At 45.0% G+C, this 20,876-nt stretch overlaps 1 protein-coding gene across 6 annotated transcripts in view; it reads right to left on the bottom strand.

Moving 5' to 3' along the window:
- The window catches only part of SLC11A2 (solute carrier family 11 member 2), a 99,799-nt gene that overhangs the window by 67,184 nt on the left and 11,739 nt on the right, over positions 1 to 20,876 (bottom strand). For all 6 annotated transcript variants that reach the window (XM_073663248.1, XM_073663249.1, XM_073663250.1 and 3 more), the window contains exon 2: positions 8,733 to 8,813. In XM_073663248.1, the coding sequence (XP_073519349.1) occupies positions 8,733 to 8,813 (81 nt within the window). The remainder of the gene's footprint in view (positions 1 to 8,732; positions 8,814 to 20,876) is intronic.

The raw sequence follows: 20,876 nt of genomic DNA, 5'->3' as shown, positions 1-20,876 counted from the left end.
CCCCCATTGAAAACCTCTGGAATGTAATCAAGAGGAAGCTGGATAGTTACAAGCCATCAAAGAAGAACTGCTTACATTTTGGTGCCAGGAGTGGTCATCCAAAAGCTGTGTGAAAGACTGGTGGAAAGCATGCCAAGATGCATGAAAGCTGTGATTAAAAATCATGGTTATTCCACCAAATATTGATTTCTGAACTGTTTCTGAGTTAAAACATGAGTATTGTTGTTTCTAAATGAATCAGAACAGTACAAACAAAGTTTGGACACACCTTCTCATTTAAAGATTTTTATGTATTTTCATGACTATGAAAATTGTACATTCACACTGAAGGCATCAAAACTATGAATTAACACATGTGGAATTATATACTTAACAAAAAAGTGTGAAACAACTGAAAATATGTCTTATATTCATGAAAAATGTTAAATGAGGAGTGTCCAAACTTTTGGTCTGTACTGTGTATGTATGTATGTATGTATACAATACAAAGAAGCTTTATTAGCAGGACCAAATAAACATTAGCTTTGCCAAAGCAGGTGTACAGTAGGGGACAGGGATGGGGGCTGTGGAAGTACATGGCATATCACAGTCCTCTTTCTCACAGCCTATGCCATGTATTCACATACTGCGCTGCTATCGCCTCCGTGCGCTCTTCTTCCCCCAGCAGGATATAGGTTTTCTCTTCCTCCTTCATGGATACGAAGTTTGGGAAGAGATCATAGAGTCTCCTGAAGTGAGTGTCCCTCACGGCTGAGTATTTGGTGCAGTGTAGCAGGAAGTGGGTCTCATCCTCCAGGGCCTCCAGCTCACAGTGTGGGCACAGTCAGTCTTCTCTGGGCTTGTAGCTCTGCCTGTGCCGGCTGACCTCGATGGCCAGATTGTGGGCGCTGAGTCTATAGCGGCTCAGGATCTGGCGGTCTCTGGGGTCCAGGAGTTTCTCCAGATATGGAGCCAGTCTGTATTCTCTCTGTAGGCTCTGGTACATGGTCAGTTTCTGTGAGACGGTTAATATCGTTCCTCCAGTCACTGACGTATCTCTCCTGTGCCTCATCTACCATCTTCCTGATTCTGGCTTTTGTCAGGCTGCTGTTGTTGCTGTTTTGGTCAGGTTGGGTTTGGGTGAGCTGTTCCGTGGGTCCTGGTTTGTTTGACCCCCTTACATGTAACAGGGCTTTATAGTGATGGGAGCTTGGATTGCTACTTTGTAGGTGAGCCTGGAAGGACAGTGTCCTCTTCAGGACTGCTAGGTGCAGTGGGAATCTGCCCAGCTCAGCCCGACATGCACTGTTGGTGGTGCTCCGATGGACCAGGAGAAGGTGCTTACAGAATTCCAAGTGGAATATTTCTGTTGGGCTGGAATCCCATCTTGACCAGTCAGGGTATGTGTGAGGACCCCAGACTTCGCTGCCGTACAGGAGGATTGGGGTGATGATGGCATCGAAGATTTTTAGCCAGACCCTCACTGGTGGCTTCAGATGGAAGAGTTTCCTACGGATGGCATAGAAGGTTTTGAAGGCCTTGTCCTTCAGGGTCTCTATGGCGTGTTTGAAGCCCCCTGACTGATGAATTTCCAGGCCCAAGTAGGTGTACTTGTCCATTTCTGTAAGAGCGCAGTTGTTTAGCACAAATGAAGGGTGCTGGTCCAATCTTGTTTTTCTGTTCTGGAACACCGTGATGTTGGTTTTGTTTGGGTTGATGGGTAATGCCAATGTGGATCTGAATTTCTCCAAGGTTTCCAGATGGTCTTGGAGACCCTTCTCGGTTGGTGATAGCAGCAGTAGGTCATCTGCATACAGCAGGAATTTAACCTGTGCGTCATGGAGTGCGAGACCTGGTGCCGCAGAGAATTCTAGGGCAGTGGCCAGCTCATTGATGTAGATATTGAAGAGAGTTGGACTTAGGCTGCAGCCCAGTCTGACTCCTCGGTGCTGCTGGAAATCAGACGTTCACCTTCACGCTGCAGCGGTTTTCAGTGTAGTAGCTTTTGATGACATCATAGGTCTTTCCTCCTATTCCACTCTCCAGCAGTTTCAGAAACAGGCCCGGGTGCCATATTGAGTCAAAGGCTTTTTTAAAGTCTACAAAACAAGCGTACGTCTTCCCGTGCTTTGTATTGAGGACGTGACTGAATCAGGCTGTGCAGGGTGTAGATGTGGTCGGTGTTGCGGTGGTTTGACATGAACCCTGCTTGGCTTTTGCCGAGGACGTTGTGTTCGGTGAGGAAAGGGGGAACCTCTTGTTTAGGATACTGTTGAACAGTTTTTCCTCCATTGCCTTTAGTTTTGCAATCATATTTTCCGGTTCTTGGCTTAGTCCTTCCTTCGAGATGTCTTTGTATAGGTCACTGAAGTACTGGAGCCAGATGTTGCCGTTTCGGATATGTATATTGCTTTTCTTGTTTTTTGTGCCCATGTGGTTCCATAGTTCCCAGAAGGAGTGGTCTTGGAGGGAGTCTTGGAGTTGGTTAAGTTTAGTGGAGACGTAACTCTGCTTCTTCCTCCTGAGAATGGTTTTGTATTGCCTTTGTATCGTGTTGTATGCATTTCTGAGGTCCGGGTGGTTGGGGTCTCTGTGCTTCTTGTTTGAGGCTGTTCTCAGGCTCTTCCGAACGGCTTTACATTCTCTGTCAAACCAACCGTAGATCTGTTTTTCTTTTGGTCTCTTGTAGTTGACTTTAAGGTCGGACAATTCAACCACGGTGTAGAGTATATCAATGAGATCTTTAGGAGCTTGATTCATACCTTCTGGGTTTCACTTGTACTCGTAGTTGTAGAAGTGGTGGCACATCTCCTGTATTTCGGGGTTGCTTGGAACCTCTTTATATTTTGTTGCCGATGTCTTGAACCATTTATAGGATGGAGGCAGGTTGAGGAGGCCACTCAGCTGGGGCTTTTCTGTTGAGTTTTTTTTGAAGATTTCATGTATAGAAGAAGTTGGCTGTGATCTGTCAGGTGCAATTGAGGGGTGACAATAAAGGCGCTGATATTTGCCGGGTCCATGTCTGTAATGGCATAGTCTACAAAACTCCTTCCTACATGGGAGTTTAATGTAAATCTTCCTAGAGAGCCTCCTTTAGTACGGCCATTGCGTATATGAAGTCCTAAACTTCTGCATGGGTTCAGGAGCTTTTTGCCACTTTTGTTGATCGTACTGTCATAGCCGTTTCTCTCTGTGTGTACTGAGCCGTGGACGTTAGATTCTGCTCCAACTATGTAGCGGTTTCCGTCCGTGGTCAGAAAGTCTTTTTCTCTCCCTGTTCTGGCATTGAGGTCTCCAAAGAAGAGAACTTTGCCCAGGGCCTGATAATGGGCAGCTTCTCTTTGTAAGGTCTCAAAGCTGTCTGGATTGAAGTAGGGTGACTCTGGTGGGGGTATGTAGGTAGAACAGAGGTAGACATCAGACTGAGAGGTGAGGATGGAGCTGCTGATTTTGATCCATATGTGGCTGTCTCCTCTCTTAATCGGTTTGATGTACGGTTGGAGCTCCTCTTTATACCAGACCGATATTCCTCCTGAGCAGCGGCCCTGTTTGATGTTTTTATTTTTCAGGGCAGGGACGGAGATTTCCCTGAATCCAGTGGGCACCAGGGATTCATTTTCAGCTCTGGTCTGTTTCCAGGAGGATCTGGATGTCTATATTTTTCAGTCTTTGTGTAAAGTCTGGGTCATTTGTTTTACGTCCAAAGGCCGAGGCGTTCAGGCCTTGGATGTTCCAACTGCTAATAGTAAGTGAGGTCATTTTTTCTATATAACTTGTGTGCATATACCTTGTAATGACTGTGGTTGTGTAGGACACACCGGATTTCTGACTGGTTTATTAATGACGTTCGTTTCATCCAGTCTCATTAGTTTCTTGCATAATGTGCTGAGCAGGGTCTTTATCTCCTACATGTCTCTGCTCTGCATTTCTCTTCTCTGGATGTCTCTCTTTTGCATATCTCTATGTGAGGCTGGTGGTCTCCTTCGTGGTGGTATTCTCTGATGGTCCAGTTTTGAGTGCGGGTGTTTGTTTCCAGTTTTTGTGAGATAATTGTGGTTTCCTGTCTTTTCATTGCCGGGGGTCTTTTCACAGAATTGTGGCTGGTGCTAGGTCCAGGCCAAGGGTCTCTGTTTAGTATGATGTCCTTCAGCTCCTTGGCCAGGAGGCTGACCCCTTGTTTGTTGAGGTGCTAACTGTCATACAGGTGATGGTGATTTATGGAGGGGTGTTGTGCCAGAGTCACTCCTGGCACAGATTTCATTCTAGTCGTTAGGTCCATGTTGATGTCCTGGATAGTTTGGCTGGTTATATCAGTTCTTGGGAGCAGAGATGACAGGATGATTTTGCTTTCCGGGAATTTTAGTTGGGCCAATTGTCCTGCGATTTGCTGGTGCTGGTCTGGCAGGTTGTTTGTACCTGTGTGTATTAGAATATGATTTGGGTTGTTAAATCGTGGATTATTGATGACTTGTCACCTGCTCAATGGTTGCACAGCGGGTTTTATTGACTCTTCTTCCTGGGAATAGACGCCGTGTGTTTAGGTACTTCCCATTTGAGTCCATTATTAGGACGATATCAGGACTTTGTAATGTCACGGGAGGGCTATGTGACTGTGATGGGGGTCTGTGCTGGAGACTATGCTGGTGGCAGTTTCTCGTCTCTCTTCTATGGAGATGGTTTCTGGTTCACTTTTATTAGTTTCAGGTTTATTCATATTGTTGGGGTTATTTGGCATCTCGTTCTCCTGGTCAGTGGAGGTCAAGTTGTCAGCACCAATTCTCTTTCCCATGGTCCCCTCTTGGTTCAGATGTCCAGGTATTTGTGGTTTTAGCTTTTCCACCTCCTGTCTCAGCCTGGCATTTTCTTGCTTCAGTTCACACATTGCTGTTCTTATTTCCTGCAGTTCAGATCTATGTTCACATTTCAGTTTATCTCATTGATTACTTGGTTATTTGCATTTCTGTCACCAGGGTTTCTTTGAAGCTCTTGCTTAAATTGTACAAAGTCTCTTTCTAGTTGAGCTAGGTGGTCTCTGAGGGTCTGGGGCGAGGGGTGTGAAGCATTGGGGGCAGCAGTGGTGTTCCTGGATGTCTCTGTAGGGGGGGGGTGGATATCAGAGGTGGCTGGAGCTTGTTGTTCCTTATCAGTTTGGGCCTGGAGTTTAATATATGGGAAACGGTGTTGAAATTGCTATAGATTGTCCTCGGTCCCTTGTACCAGGACGGTGCCGGTGTTGTACAGGCTGATGGTAAGTGAGTGGCAATTGTCATCTTCATGGTCTCTAATTCTGATCTGCCGACCCTTATTGTCATCAGACTTGTTTATATATTTATATTGCTTGCAAAGGGCGGTGTGCCAGGCCATTGGGTGGTGTGTGAAGAATAACACATTGGTTTTTCTTCTAACTTCTTCTTTAGAAGTAAAGTCATCATAGAGGGTCTCTGGGTTATCTCTAATTCTGGCATGTTTTATGGTTTTATTGCTCTTCTGCCCTTCGGAGAATGTGGTCTCCAGGATCTCTGACCCCCTGCTGGCTTGTGTCTCCAGATCAGTGCAAATATATTTTACTTTCCTCTGAATGTCTTGTACTAAATTTAAATTTTCCATTTCTGTAATAATTCTAATTCTTATTTCTGCGAGGTGTAGGTTCTAGAAAGACTATAGGTTGTGGTGGGGCTAGAGGATGGTCCTACCAGTGGATGCTCAGTCCTCTGGCTGTCAGATCTGGTGCTGCCTGTCCTCCAGAAGATTCTTGTTTAGTCCTTTAAATCTTCTAATTTCTCCTTTTCCATAAAAATCTTTAGTCCAGCTCAGTCCGGCTCGCTTTTCTCTATCTATCTATATACATATAATTTTAGGGGTTTTTTTGGATCATCATACATGGGGGTCCTTCACTGTATTAATCAGGATGGAGGGCCACTATAGAAAGCAAGAAAAATTAATCATGGCAGTGCCAGCCTGCATATTCTTCCCGCGATATCAGACCCGCTGCTGTGGAGTTGGAGTCGGTGTCCATTTTGGTGAAGTCAAAGTCTATATAAAATGGACCAACTCTGACAAAATATAATAAATTAAGTACAGTAGCGACCAAAAGTTTAGCATTTTTTTTAAAGTGTGATTACTTCTGTCTGGTTGTTGTGATGCCATTTTCCTGGTGATTTTAATAAACCAGAAGCAAATGGTTGTCAGCTATAAGGAAGAAAATTGTGTTTGACATAGTTTTCAACATTTGCTGGGCCAAATGTTTTGCATAATTTGTCATGGGTAGTCAAATTTTGCCTAAAATTTTATTTTTTCGTGTGTTTCTAGGTTAAAACATGGCAAAGACAAAGCCAAATTTATCACCAAATGTCAGGAAGATTATTATTCTGAGAGTAAAGTCAGGCAAAAGCCAAAACGAGGTAGCTATGGAAATCAACTGTTCTCAGAATAAAGTGTCACATATATTAAAGAAAGAAAAAGGTGGTTATGGAACAGCTGACAAACCTAGAAGTGGACGACCATGGAAAACTTCCTCCAGAGTTGATCACATTATTAAGAAAAAGTCAGTATCTGATGTCCAAAGAAACAAAAAATATGGGGTCAAAGTGAGTCACCAAACTGTGGTGCGACGGCTAAGAGCAGTAGGGTTGAATACATAAGTTCCAGTCAAGAAGCCTTTCATCTCTGCAACGAACTGGGAGGTCCCACTTGAGATTGCAAAAAAAGAGACAGCCAATGGAAAGAGACAGATTGGTCAAAGGTGTTGTGGTCGGATGAATCCAAGTTCAATCTGTTTAGTAGTGATGGAAAGCACTGTATGTACCGCCCAATTGGAAAACGTAATGATGTAAGGTACCAAACACCTACAGTGAAACATGGTGGTGGCAATGTCACAGTTTGGGTCTGCTTTTATGCATCTGCCATTGGCCCTCTGCATAAGATTGATGGAAATATGAATACTACCATGTAAAAGGATAAACTGGAGAATGTAATGCTGCCACATGGTAAAACTAAGGTAGGCAGGGGATGGAAATTCCAGCAAGACGATGATCCTAAGCACACATCCAATTTAGTCAAAAATTGGTTAGCAAAGAAAAATGTTCACCTGTTGCAATGGCGAAGCCAATCACCTGATTTAAACCCTATAAAGCACCTTTGGGATGAGTTAGGGTGACAAGTTGGGGCCCGTACCCATAGCAATAAAGATGAATTGTTTGCAGATTTGCAAATGGAATGGAGCAAGTTCCCTCAAGACGTCTTGAACTCTCTAGTGGCTTCAATGCCCCGTCGGGGTAAAGTGTAATCTTGCCTGATGAAGGAGCCTCTTGTGCTCTGAAAGCTTGCATACATATATATATTTTTTTTTCTGGTTAGCCAGTAAAGGTATCACTCCGATAATACTTTTGTCATTTTTGGCACAAGCAATGAATTACTTTCTATGTTGTGATCAATAATTAGTATATGCAAAACTTGTGGCAGTCAGTTTTCTTTAATGAAATGACCATGCCTATATTCAAAAGCATTTAGGTTAAAATTAAGGTCTTGCATGATGACAACTTCATGCACTTTCAATTCATCACCAGGGAAATGGCATCACAACAACCAAACAGAAGTAATCATACTTTAAAAAGAAATGCAAACGTTTTGGTCGCCACTGTATGTGCTGTACAATTTTTCATTAATATTTGGGAAAGTTATGAAATGTCCTATAAATGTCTGTTCTATTCCTAATCTAATGATCTAGGCTTTTAGTTGAGATGAATCTGCATAGTGTATTAGAGCATAGCGTATTGAGTATTTAGAATTTGAAGTTTGTGTTATAAAGTTCTATCACAATAAATGTATTTTATGTTCTAATAATTGATTACTGTATCATAATTGTGATGAAAAGCCTGGTGTTACCATTTTACTACAGTAAATTTATCACTTAAACATGAACCATGTATGAGGGAGTCGGAGTCATGGAAATTGAGGAGTCGGAGTGGGATGTTTGGTTTACCGACTCCACAGCCCTGATCAGACCTGCAACAAGCAAATGATGGGCTGCGATCTGTTGTGTTCTCCAGTTTTGATAATTGCTCAGCTGACAATTCCAGAAAAACACAAGAATAAATAAGTGAATAGTATATGAAGATTTAGTTCTGTGATTTTTTTTTCACTCTTTTCATTTAATTCTGTAAATGCAATTAATCAAAGATTTCCTTATATCTTTGATAAACTATATCACATTTTAATTGAAAAGGAAAATACATTTTTTATGATATTTAGCTTTCAATCCTGTGTATCAGCATGGCAGCTGTACTGGGACATGGAGAAGCTGTGCTGTATAATAGTCTTACAATGTGCAACCATTTGTAACGGAAAACTGCTATCTAGAGCATGCAGGTGTGCCTGGGGGTGATGGGGCTGTGCCAGGCCAGATAGGCAGAGAACACCCTCTTTGTTGCCTTTTCTAGGCCTTGCTCTTCATTGATAACACTCACCACTGATTGTCATCTCACAAGCTTGCCTGGCGGTTCTCAGCTCTGGGTTCAGCAGCTTCTTCGTCCGTAGGACAACCGGATTCACACACAGAGGCCACCTCTGCCAATGTATAGCAGGAGATTATCCCAATGGTGGAACGATATTGGTCTTCAGGATTAAGGGATTTAGGCTTTGACGTAGCGGAAATGGTGTGACTGTCACTAAATGATATCTGTGGTAACCTCTTATAGGTAGGAGAGGGCACGGCCCAAACTTAAATATCAGTGACTGGCCGGAAAAAGACTTACCGTCCAGATTTCGATAACTCTGGTCAGACATGGTGGCTCTTGTTACAGGCGACTCACTTTCTTTTGGATAGGTCACATTAACTATAATAGAAAAACAGCAAGACATCAGTGTAATATCATTTACTATAACACAGGATTTGTATACCTTGAGGGGTTTGTGGCAGGTTACTAAGTTGTAGATCAGTCATAACTTACACACTGTTGGGGGCCACATCAATCGAGGCAGAGAAGCTCTACAGAGTCCGATCTAGTAATGGAGCAGCGGTGAAGCACGTGTGCCACCGCTCCATTCACTGTCTAAGGGACAGGCAGATACAGCCAACAAAGCGCCCTGCTACCTGCGTCATCCCACAGACAGAGCCATGGAGCACTGGTGCACATATCACTATTCAGACAAAGTGCCCTGCTACCTGCATCATCTCACAGACAGATCCATGGAGCAGAGGTGCACATGTCACTATTCAGACAAAGCGCCCTGCTACCTGCGTCATCCCACAGACAGATCCATGGAGCAGAGGTGCACATGTCACTATGCAGACAAAGCGCCCTGCTACCTGCGTCATCCCACAGACAGATCCATGGAGCAGAGGTGCACATGTCACTATGCAGACAAAGCGCCCTGCTACCTGCGTCATCCCACAGACAGATCCATGGAGCACATATCACTATTCAGACAAAGAGCCCTGCTACCTGCGTCATCCCACAGACAGGTCCATGGAGCACATATCACTATTCAGACAAAGAGCCCTGCTACCTGCGTCATCCCACAGACAGGTCCATGGAGCACATATCACTATTCAGACAAAGAGCCCTGCTACCTGCATCATCCCACAGACAGATCCATGGAGCAGAGGTGCACATGTCACTATGCAGACAAAGCGCCCTGCTACCTGCGTCATCCCACAGACAGATCCATGGAGCACATATCACTATTCAGACAAAGAGCCCTGCTACCTGCGTCATCCCACAGACAGGTCCATGGAGCAGAGGTGCACATGTCACTATTCAGACAAAGCGCCCTGCTACCTGCGTCATCCCACAGACAGATCCATGGAGCAGAGGTGCACATGTCACTATGCAGACAAAGCGCCCTGCTACCTGCGTCATCCCACAGACAGATCCATGGAGCACATATCACTATTCAGACAAAGAGCCCTGCTACCTGCGTCATCCCACAGACAGGTCCATGGAGCACATATCACTATTCAGACAAAGAGCCCTGCTACCTGCATCATCCCACAGACAGATCCATGGAGCAGAGGTGCACATGTCACTATGCAGACAAAGCGCCCTGCTACCTGCGTCATCCCACAGACAGATCCATGGAGCACATATCACTATTCAGACAAAGAGCCCTGCTACCTGCGTCATCCCACAGACAGGTCCATGGAGCACATGTCACTATTCAGACAAAGAGCCCTGCTACCTGCATCATCCCACAGACAGGTCCATGGAGCACATGTCACTATTCAGACAAAGAGCCCTGCTACCTGCATCATCCCACAGACAGGTCCATGGAGCACATGTCACTATTCAGACAAAGAGCCCTGCTACCTGCATCATCCCACAGACAGGTCCATGGAGCACATATCACTATTCAGACAAAGAGCCCTGCTACCTGCATCATCCCACAGACAGGTCCATGGAGCACATATCACTATTCAGACAAAGAGCCCTGCTACCTGCATCATCCCACAGACAGGTCCATGGAGCACATATCACTATTCAGACAAAGTGCCCTGCTACCTGCATCATCTCACAGACAGATCCATGGAGCAGAGGTGCACATGTCACTATGCAGACAAAGCGCCCTGCTACCTGCGTCATCCCACAGACAGATCCATGGAGCACATATCACTATTCAGACAAAGAGCCCTGCTACCTGCGTCATCCCACAGACAGGTCCATGGAGCACATATCACTATTCAGACAAAGAGCCCTGCTACCTGCATCATCCCACAGACAGGTCCATGGAGCACATATCACTATTCAGACAAAGTGCCCTGCTACCTGCATCATCTCACAGACAGATCCATGGAGCAGAGGTGCACATGTCACTATTCAGACAAAGCGCCCTGTTACCTGCGTCATCCCACAGACAGATCCATGGAGCAGAGGTGCACATGTCACTATGCAGACAAAGCGCCCTGCTACCTGTGTCATCCCACAGACAGATCCATGGAGCACATATCACTATTCAGACAAAGAGCCCTGCTACCTGCGTCATCCCACAGACAGGTCCATGGAGCACATATCACTATTCAGACAAAGAGCCCTGCTACCTGCATCATCCCACAGACAGGTCCATGGAGCACATGTCACTATTCAGACAAAGCGCCCTGCTACCTGCGTCATCCCACAGACAGATCCATGGTGCAGAGGTGCACATGTCACTATTCAGACAAAGCGCCCTGCTACCTGCGTCATCCCACAGACAGATCCATGGAGCACATATCACTATTCAGACAAAGCGCCCTGCTACCTGCGTCATCCCACAGACAGATCCATGGAGCAGAGGTGCACATGTCACTATTCAGACAAAGCGCCCTGCTACCTGCGTCATCCCACAGACAGATCCATGGAGCACATGTCACTATTCAGACAAAGAGCCCTGCTACCTGCGTCATCCCACAGACAGGTCCATGGAGCACATGTCACTATTCAGACAAAGAGCCCTGCTACCTGCATCATCCCACAGACAGGTCCATGGAGCACATGTCACTATTCAGACAAAGCGCCCTGCTACCTGCGTCATCCCACAGACAGATCCATGGTGCAGAGGTGCACATGTCACTATTCAGACAAAGCGCCCTGCTACCTGCGTCATCCCACAGACAGATCCATGGTGCAGAGGTGCACATGTCACTATGCAGACAAAGCGCCCTGCTACCTGCTTCATCCCACAGACAGATCCATGGAGCAGAGGTGCACATGTCACTATTCAGACAAAGCGCCATGCTACCTGCGTCATCCCACAGACAGATCCATGGAGCACATGTCACTATTCAGACAAAGCGCCCTGCAACCTGCGTCATCCCACAGACAGATCCATGGAGCAGAGGTGCACATGTCACTATGCAGACAAAGCGCCCTGCTACCTGCATCATCCCACAGACAGATCCATGGAGCACATATCACTATTCAGACAAAGCGCCCTGCTACCTGCGTCATCCCACAGACAGATCCATGGAGCAGAGGTGCACATGCCACTATTCAGACAAAGCGCCCTGCTACCTGCGTCATCCCACAGACAGATCCATGGAGCACATATCACTATTCAGACAAAGCGCCCTGCTACCTGCGTCATCCCACAGACAGATCCATGGTGCAGAGGTGCACGTCACTATTCAGACAAAGCGCCCTGCTACCTGTGTCATCTCACAGACAGATCCATGGTGCAAAGATGCACATGTCACTATGCAGACAAAGCGCCCTGCTACCTGCTTCATCCCACAGACAGATCCATGGAGCAGAGGTGCACATATCACTATTCAGACAAAGCGCCCTGCTACCTGCGTCATCCCACAGACAGATCCATGGAGCAGAGGTGCACATATCACTATTCAGACAAAGCGCCCTGCTACCTGCGTCATCTCACAGACAGATCCATGGAGCACTGGTGCACATATCACTATTCAGACAAAGCGCCCTGCTACCTGCGTCATCCCACAGACAGATCCATGGAGCACATATCACTATTCAGACAAAGTGCCCTGCTACCTGCGTCATCCCACAGACAGATCCATGGAGCAGAGGTGCACGTCACTATTCAGACAAAGCGCCCTGCTACCTGCGTCATCCCACAGACAGATCCATGGAGCAGAGATGCACATGTCACTATTCAGACAAAGCGCCCTGCTACCTGCGTCATCCCACAGACAGATCCATGGAGCACATATCACTATTCAGACAAAGAGCCCTGCTACCTGCGTCATCCCACAGACAGATCCATGGAGCACATATCACTATTCAGACAAAGAGCCCTGCTACCTGCGTCATCCCACAGACAGATCCATGGAGCACATATCACTATTCAGACAAAGCGCCCTGCTACCTGCATCATCCCACAGACAGATCCATGGAGCACATATCACTATTCAGACAAAGAGCCCTGCTACCTGCGTCATCCCACAGACAGATCCATGGAGCAGAGGTGCACATGTCACTATTCAGACAAAGCGCCCTGCTACCTGCGTCATCCCACAGACAGATCCATGGAGCACATATCACTATTCAGACAAAGAGCCCTGCTACCTGCGTCATCTCACAGACAGATCCATGGAGCAGAGGTGCACATATCACTATGCAGACCAGGCTCTGCAGGGCCCTATTCTCGTGATTGGTGAGGGTACTAGTGATCTGCAAGTTATCACCTAGTCTATGTATACCTACATAATTCAATACTTTGCCAAGACTGCATTAAAGGGGTGTTCCACTTTATTTGCCATCTGAACAACCTTTAACCTCAGACTAGAATCACACAATGTCTTCTTCTATGGTCAATGCACGAGAGCAAATATTTAGGAGTAGGTGCAATAGTTATGTATTACGGAAGCAGGAGATAGATAAAAGATTATCAGATTTCGAATGCCTCTAAATATCTGAATTCAAACAAAGCCGAGCTGGATTGAAGTGATCTGGGGATCCTGGGTAATGGCACAAGAGTATAAAACAGAAACATTTACCCTCAGTAATGAATATTCCTTTTAAAAGTTTTCCAGAGAGCACCTACTGTAACTCCCTTCACTGTTCACCCAGGAACACTGCTGTCTGTATGCTTGTGGCTGTGCCAGGTACTGCAGCTCACTCCCTGACTAGGACGGAGCTGCAGCGCTACTAACAACCACGCCCTTATGTAATGTGCTGTGCCCGAGAAACTGATGGCGAGATCGCATACTGCTTTTTATATGTGGTGCAGAAGGCGAGATCCATGGACAAGCACAGCCACCTCCCCATTTAGTCATTGTCTAAATGATGCCTTCCTATGTATAATGGGGCATAGAGTGGATACACCATAACTGTAAAATTAAATTGATATCGTCCAGAATAAAGACAGTAACTTTACTATCAGGTTACACTTCCTACTGTTTCTATGAAGGATGGCCCTTCTACACCTCTACTTTTATTTTTACAACCTCCATGTTTCTGAAAAGGCTCATCTACATGTACCAATTATCAAACGATAATTACCAGTGTAACTAGACCACGTGCCATGTATAAAATGGAGACACCACAGCTATCTAATGTGTAGAAACAGTGAAGCATGCCAGGTTTTTTTCTGCCAAAATCCTATAAAATAAGGGATTTTTTTTTCTTAAAAGGTTATTTCCGTCTTCATGCAAAGGGATTGTCAGATATAAAATTGCTTGTATTTTACTGCTTATTAAAATTTTCAGTCGTTCCTGAGATATTAACATTAATTTTCTTTTGTTTATAGCTTGTTGCCTTGGAGACCGACCACAGATTCTAGTTAGAACATGCGCAATGCTTACAAGCTATTTTCTATTGAGTATGTAAGCACTGTTTTATAGCTGGACGGGATCATTGAAGCATGCCGATACTTTCTAATCCTGGCCAGCGTCAGCACAGGCCTTACAAGCTAGACAGCAGCGGTGGTGGGTCTCCATAGCAACAATTCTGTAAACAAAAGAGAAATTAACATCTCAAGAACGGCTGCAAATTTTCACAAGTAACTTGGAAAAGTTCTGATTTTTACAAACATCATCCAAGAAAATCCATCTATGAAGACGGGAATAATCCTAACAAGACCCGAACTGTATCAGCCACATGGCAATACCTGCACCTCTCTGGTTCCGAGCAATTTGTAGCAGATTTTGCAAAAACGATAATGACAGTGATTGTTATGGGAAATGGAACTGTTACCTAAAAAGCAATTGTTTTCTGACTATTATATAAAAATGAAGACATATAGCTATGGTGAACAGCAGGTGCTGATGAAGTGCTTGTCATCACACCCCTCACCCCCAGAGACCCCTGTATTAGTAACGAATGGTACATGGCATAATCCAGGACAGTGATTAACATTCTCGAGGGAGGAGAAAGCGAAATAATCCTCTTACCCTGCACTTTCCTGTTTTATAAAATTGCAAAATGTGCCAATGACTTAGAGGTTTACCAGTCAAGGGCTTCAATGTAGAAAGCACTTCCCTAAAGTAACAGAGAGCCAGCAATACACAGAGAAACTGCAACAGGGGGAAATGGTGAAGATAGCAGGATCGACTCGTGGTTCATTAGCCGGGTCAGTAATCTGTGGCCACTGGACGGGAGCCCTGTGAGCCTCCTCTTACCTCCCGGTCCTTCTTTTGATTAGCCGCACTGGTACAACATCATGTATGCGGCAGGCGGTAATGACAGCAGCCGGCTAATCTAAAGAAGAGCGGGAATGCCGGGAGGTAAGAGAAGACTCACAGGGTTCGCGTCCCCTTGTCACAGCTGAGTGTCCCGGCCAATGGACGGTAGTCCTGCCACTCGATTCTCCCTTCTCTACTAGATACAAGTACTTCTCACTAAATTAGAATATCATCAAAAAGTTTATTTATTTCAGTTCTTAAATACAAAAAGTGAAACTCGTATATTATATAGAGTCATTACAAACAGAGTGATCTATTTCAAGTGTTTATTTCTGTTAATGTTGATGATTATGGCTTACAGCCAATGAAAACACAAAAGTCATTATCTCTGTAAATTATAATAATTAATAAAAAAAACACCTGCAAAGGCTTCCCAAGCGTTTAAAAAGGTCCCTTAGTCTGTTTCAGTAGGCTCCACAATCATGGGGAAGACTGCTGACTTGACAGATGTCCAGAAGGCAGTCATTGACACTCCACAAGGAGGGTAAGCCACAAAAGGTCATTGCTAAAGAAGCTGGCTGTTCAGAGTGCTGTATCCAAGCATATTAATGGAAAGTTGAGTGGAAGGAAAAAGTGTGGTAGAAAAAGGTGCCAAGCAACCGGGATAACCGCAGCCTTGAAAGGATTGTTAAGAAAAGGCAATTCAAAAATTTGGGGGAGATTCACAAGGAGTGGACTGCTGCTGGAGTCATTGCTTCAAGAGCCACCACACACAGAGGTATCCAGGACATGGGATACAAGTGTTGCATTCCTTGTGTCAAGCCACTCATGACCAATAGACAACGCCACAAGCGTCTTCCCTGGGCCAAGGAGAAAAAGACCTGGACTGTTGCTCAGTGGTCCAAGGTGTTGTTTTCAGATGAAAGTAAATTTTGCCTTTCATTTGGAAATCAAGGTCCCAGAGTCTGGAGGAAGAGTGGAGAGGCCACAATCCAAGCTGCTTGAGGTCTAGAGTGAAGTTTCCACAATCAGTGATGGTTTGGGGAGCCATGTCATCTGCTGGTGTAGGTCCACTGTGTTTTATCAAGACTAAAGTCAGAGCAGCCGTCTAGCAGGACATTTTAGAGCACTTCATGCTTCCCTCTGCCGACAAGATTTTAGGAGATGGAAATTTCATTCTCCAGCAGGACTTGGCACCTGTCCACACTGCCAGAAGTACCAATACCTGGTATAAAAACAACAGTATCACTGTGCTTGATTGGCCAGCAAACTTGCCTGACATTAGAAAGAAGCAGATCTCGCTGATAAGATATATTACAAAGTAGCTTATTTTCAGGTGCACTATTCAATTATCAAAGATTAAAGCCAGATTCAATTTTATGAGATCTGTATGGCGTTTCTAAAATCATTCAGCAGGTGGAGCAGGTGTGTGAGATCCTGGCTTCAGTACAGTAATTGCCCTAACCCCAGAGCAGTCACCGCAGTGTGCTGCCCCCTCCATAGCCCTGTAAGTACAACCCCCACCCCACAATCATAGTCACAGCAATGTCTCACACATCATCACTCCTCGCAAAGCTCAAAATATATATATTTTAAAAAAAAAAAACTCACTTTATTAGGATTTCTCTGAACACATAATGTTGTACAGCAGATTCCCAGGATTTCTTACAATGCTTCACGCAGAAATAACACAGGGCCATCTGCACATCACACATACAGCTGCAGAAATATAAGTGTAAGGCCGTGTGCACACAGAGTATTCTGAGCATGTTTTCTAAAGGAAACTCTTCAGGAAACACTCCTTCTTTGGGAAGTTTTTGGAGGAGTTAAGCAAATTTGCAGAGTTTTTTGCGGCCTTTTGATTGGACAGGGCCTAGTTTGGAGAGTTTTCCATCAGAAGAAGCTTCATAGAAGTGATATGCACAAGTGGAAGAAAAGCGGTCCAAAAGGAAGAGCATATGACCAGCTAAGTGGTTTTACAATGAATAGGAAGTCTTTCAAGATTTATTTTAAGTAATTTCTTAGGCAAACTCTGTGCACATACCCTTACAACAAACTGACAAATGGAAATGTGAACATAGCCTAAAGGGCAGAGATGAAGGGAAGAAGGATGACAAACCCCTCCAGTCACATGCATAGCTGACACCTTCAAAAAATAAGCTAAATAATGAAGCTCCTCAAGAGACGTTGGTAACTGCTGAAGGAAGCCTCTTATAATCTACCATTATCACACAAGCTGTGGTACATGCTGGTTGTGTAACCTGCCCTCGTGATACATTCCTAAGTTATGTATTAGGTTTGCATGTTGATGTGCCGGATTTCCACATTACAAAGTGTTTGATGAATAGGTCAGACTCAGTTGGTGTTTTCTGTAACTTCCATTCATTCCAAAGAGGTCTCCTGAGTGATGAATAAAAAGCAGCAGTGTATAGCAAGTCATATATATAGGATAGCCGGAGATTTCCTCCGATAACCCAGGGATGTCTGTATATCTATAGGTAGAGCAGAAAACCTCCTGCAGCTGTGATCAGGAAGACCAGGTATCAGAGGTGCTGAAACTCAACATGCCCAAAGCTTGCTCCTTCCGAAAGATGATGGAGAACAGGTGGAAATACCAGTGTAGAAATCACATTCGCCTTCCATTTTCCCTGTATGACCAGGACTTGCCCCATTCATAGACTCATTATCTCCCCTGACAGTTAGCACTCCTGCCGGATTATGAAACATTCACTTTATCTGCGAACTTCAAGAAGTAACTGAACTTCTACCTCACACAGACCCGACAGAGGACAGCAGAGATTAGGTAGGGAAAAGCTGACACTAAGGGGCCATCCACACAGGCTCATCCTCCCAAACCCTCTGCCCACGCTTGGATTAGACAATTACACGGGTTCTCAATGAGGAGAGGGGTAGTAAGGCTCTGCGAACATGTCCATATGTAATGGATCCAGTACCAAGCACAAAAACAGACGTTGGTTCCGTTTTGCAGCCATCCTCTGCTTCACTTGTCACTGATCCATTTCTTACTAGAAGCATCTCTGATCACCTTTAATATTCTAGGCATGTACAGTGCTAAAAACGGATGCAATGACAGATGACCGTACGTTATGATCCGTATCCCATAGCCTTCAATGTTTAAAAAAGAATGGATAGTATCTGGATCAGGGTTTTTTTTTTGTTTTGTTTTTTTTAAGAGGGGCGTGGACAGAAAAAAATGTTGTGTAGATTACATTTTTTGCTCCAGCTAAACAATGGATAGCAAAACAGAAAGCAGGCAAATGGCGAACAGTTTACGACACTTCAGCTCCCATTAAAATAAATGGATCATGTACGGGTATATTTTATTTCTATGTATATGATACTAAAATGGATATAAAAATGGAAATAACCACTGCACATGTGAACACAACCTAAAACGCTGCCAGACACCTCTAAAGGTGGAATATCTCCCAAGTGAATAAAAGATCAGGCATGTCGAAATTCAACATGTCCAATTCTTCTTACCCACACAACATCTGAAGTCGGAGGAGGGCTAGAACACCCCTATATCACATTAGAAAGTCACATTTCTCAAAAAAAATTGGCTGCAGTTCAGCTTATGTTTAGGGCTATAAAAACATATAAATGGTCAGATTGCGAACAAGTATCCGACCTTGTGTGGCCCTTTACTATACAAGGCTCTAATATCTACAAACACTCAGTACTTCACAGCACTCCATTACTCCTGAGAGGATTGCGACTACACGCTTTGTTTCTTTATGGCGATTCTTCGTGTGTTTATATCTATAAAAAAACTAAAGTAAATTTGTTAACCCAATAAACTAAAGCAATAAATGGCTCCTCACAAGTGTGCTGTTATCTGTAGTGAAAATACAGCGCTGTTATCTGTTGCGCAAATACACACAGGATGACCTGCACTGATAATCCAGGTTGTATGCTGAAAGTGGTGGCGAGTATTGATGTCAGCAAGGAAATGGGATTACTCCATAACAAAAAGGTAAGACTTTTCCAAGAAACTGTTTTAAGTCTACAAGCCTTTGGAGTAAAATCAAAGTCAGATGTACTCCCCCACCGCAGGCCTGGTGCTGCCTCTAAGCCACTGTCCAGGTCTTTGACAGGCATCTGCAGTGATGTCACTACTACAACACAAGTGACCGCTGCCACCAATCGCTGAAACGGTGATGCCAAGGTAGGCGTGATATCACCGCAGCAGAGACCCGGGGACAGAATCAGAGTGGCAGCCCTTAGCCTGCAGTGGGAGAGTATATACTTTTTTATGAATTATTCAGCTTTCAAGATCTCTGCTTGCTGCCATTCAATGTATTTGTCATAGTTTCCTACCAGTGATGGACACACGAGTGATTAAGTCTTTAGAAGACATGGCCTTCATGATCCACATCATGTAGCTGTAATCCGTACGGTAAACAGTGAGGTTTCCTATTAACCCCTACATTACCAGCAACGATGAGGTTTTCACTAATGTGACTGTATGAGGCGTTGTTCTACACAGAGTTGTTCTGCCAGTATCACTGACGCTTCTCCTAGGAAGGCCCATCGAAATCATGCATGTGGTGTCCAGCTTGGACAATGGACGCTGTGGTGTGTCGGAGCTACCTTTGTGGTCAGAACTTTGGAATCCAAATGTTTTAAATTTTCTAATAAAATCAAGTTTTCTACCAGAAGCTGGAAACAACTACCTTTTCTTACATCCAGGTAAATGACTGCCCCTCTAACACGTGGACGACTGAGGCCCACGACGGCCCTCTGTTTTGAACAGGGTAGGAGGGGGGGGGGGGGTCCCGACATTTTTTAAAAGACAAATAGTTTAAATGAGTTTTGGGCTTTAAAATAGTGATGGCATATGGTTGGGGATCTGACCTCCAAGAACTCAACAAAGAAAGACTGCAGTCCCTTTTGACTTCTAGCAGGCACAGCGCCACCAACGTTCATGGGCTGTCTCGGTACTGCAGCTCAGCCTCATTTGCTTGAATATCGCGGGACTAACGCTACAGATACGTCCCATGGAAGAGAGAGCTGTAACAGTGACATATGGGACAGCAGACCGGTCATAGACTAATAAATCTGATGTGCCCACCTCTACTGAAATAAGTCACTGGGGCAGGACCTAGGGCGCAGGCTTTCTAGGGAGCACACTCCCACCAGTGAGACTTACTGACGGGTTTCTACAATATGTCAGAAATTTTCCATTAAAAAGAACACACTTTACAGACACGGCTTGTGTTGGTCAAGTCTGATACTTCTTCCAGTGACCACCAAGGAGAATACGTGACCAATGCCAGCAGCGGATTACACAGAACGTGGCATTACCACCAAAAATGGAGACTTTGCACAGAGCACCGTCACAGAACCGACCACTGCTGTCTGTGTGTTGTAGCTTTTCCTCACCCCCCACAGATCCAGCACTGCCTCTCTGCTGCTGCTCTGGTTTGTGTTGATTGTGATAGTCAATGTGATGTTACCGCTGCAACCAATCACTGAGCTTAGCAGCCCTGCCTATGCAGACACAGTGATTGGCTGCAGAGCTATCCATGTGATGTTACCACTGCAGCCTATCAACTGAGACCAGAGCAGCAGCAGAGAGGCAGCGCTGGACCTGGGGTGCCAGGGTAAGAGATTGGTTTGGGACTTTTTTGCCTCCCTGAGCCTTTGGAGCAAACATCTTTATAACCGGACATTCCTTCACCTGTGCGTCCGGTCCTGCTATTTCTGTAGATTAATTCGGTGATAGGAACAAAAACCTGAAAATAACGTCAGAACCGGCACCGACCTCGCCCCGCTGGTGCCGACCTCGCCCCGCTGGTGCCGACCTCGC

Source organism: Phyllobates terribilis, unplaced genomic scaffold (genome assembly GCF_046119375.1).
Source record: "Phyllobates terribilis strain yellow unplaced genomic scaffold, ASM4611937v1 Scaffold_2__4_contigs__length_985480577, whole genome shotgun sequence".
NCBI lineage: Eukaryota > Metazoa > Chordata > Amphibia > Anura > Dendrobatidae > Phyllobates > Phyllobates terribilis.
This window is presented reverse-complemented; position numbering and strand designations above follow the sequence as displayed.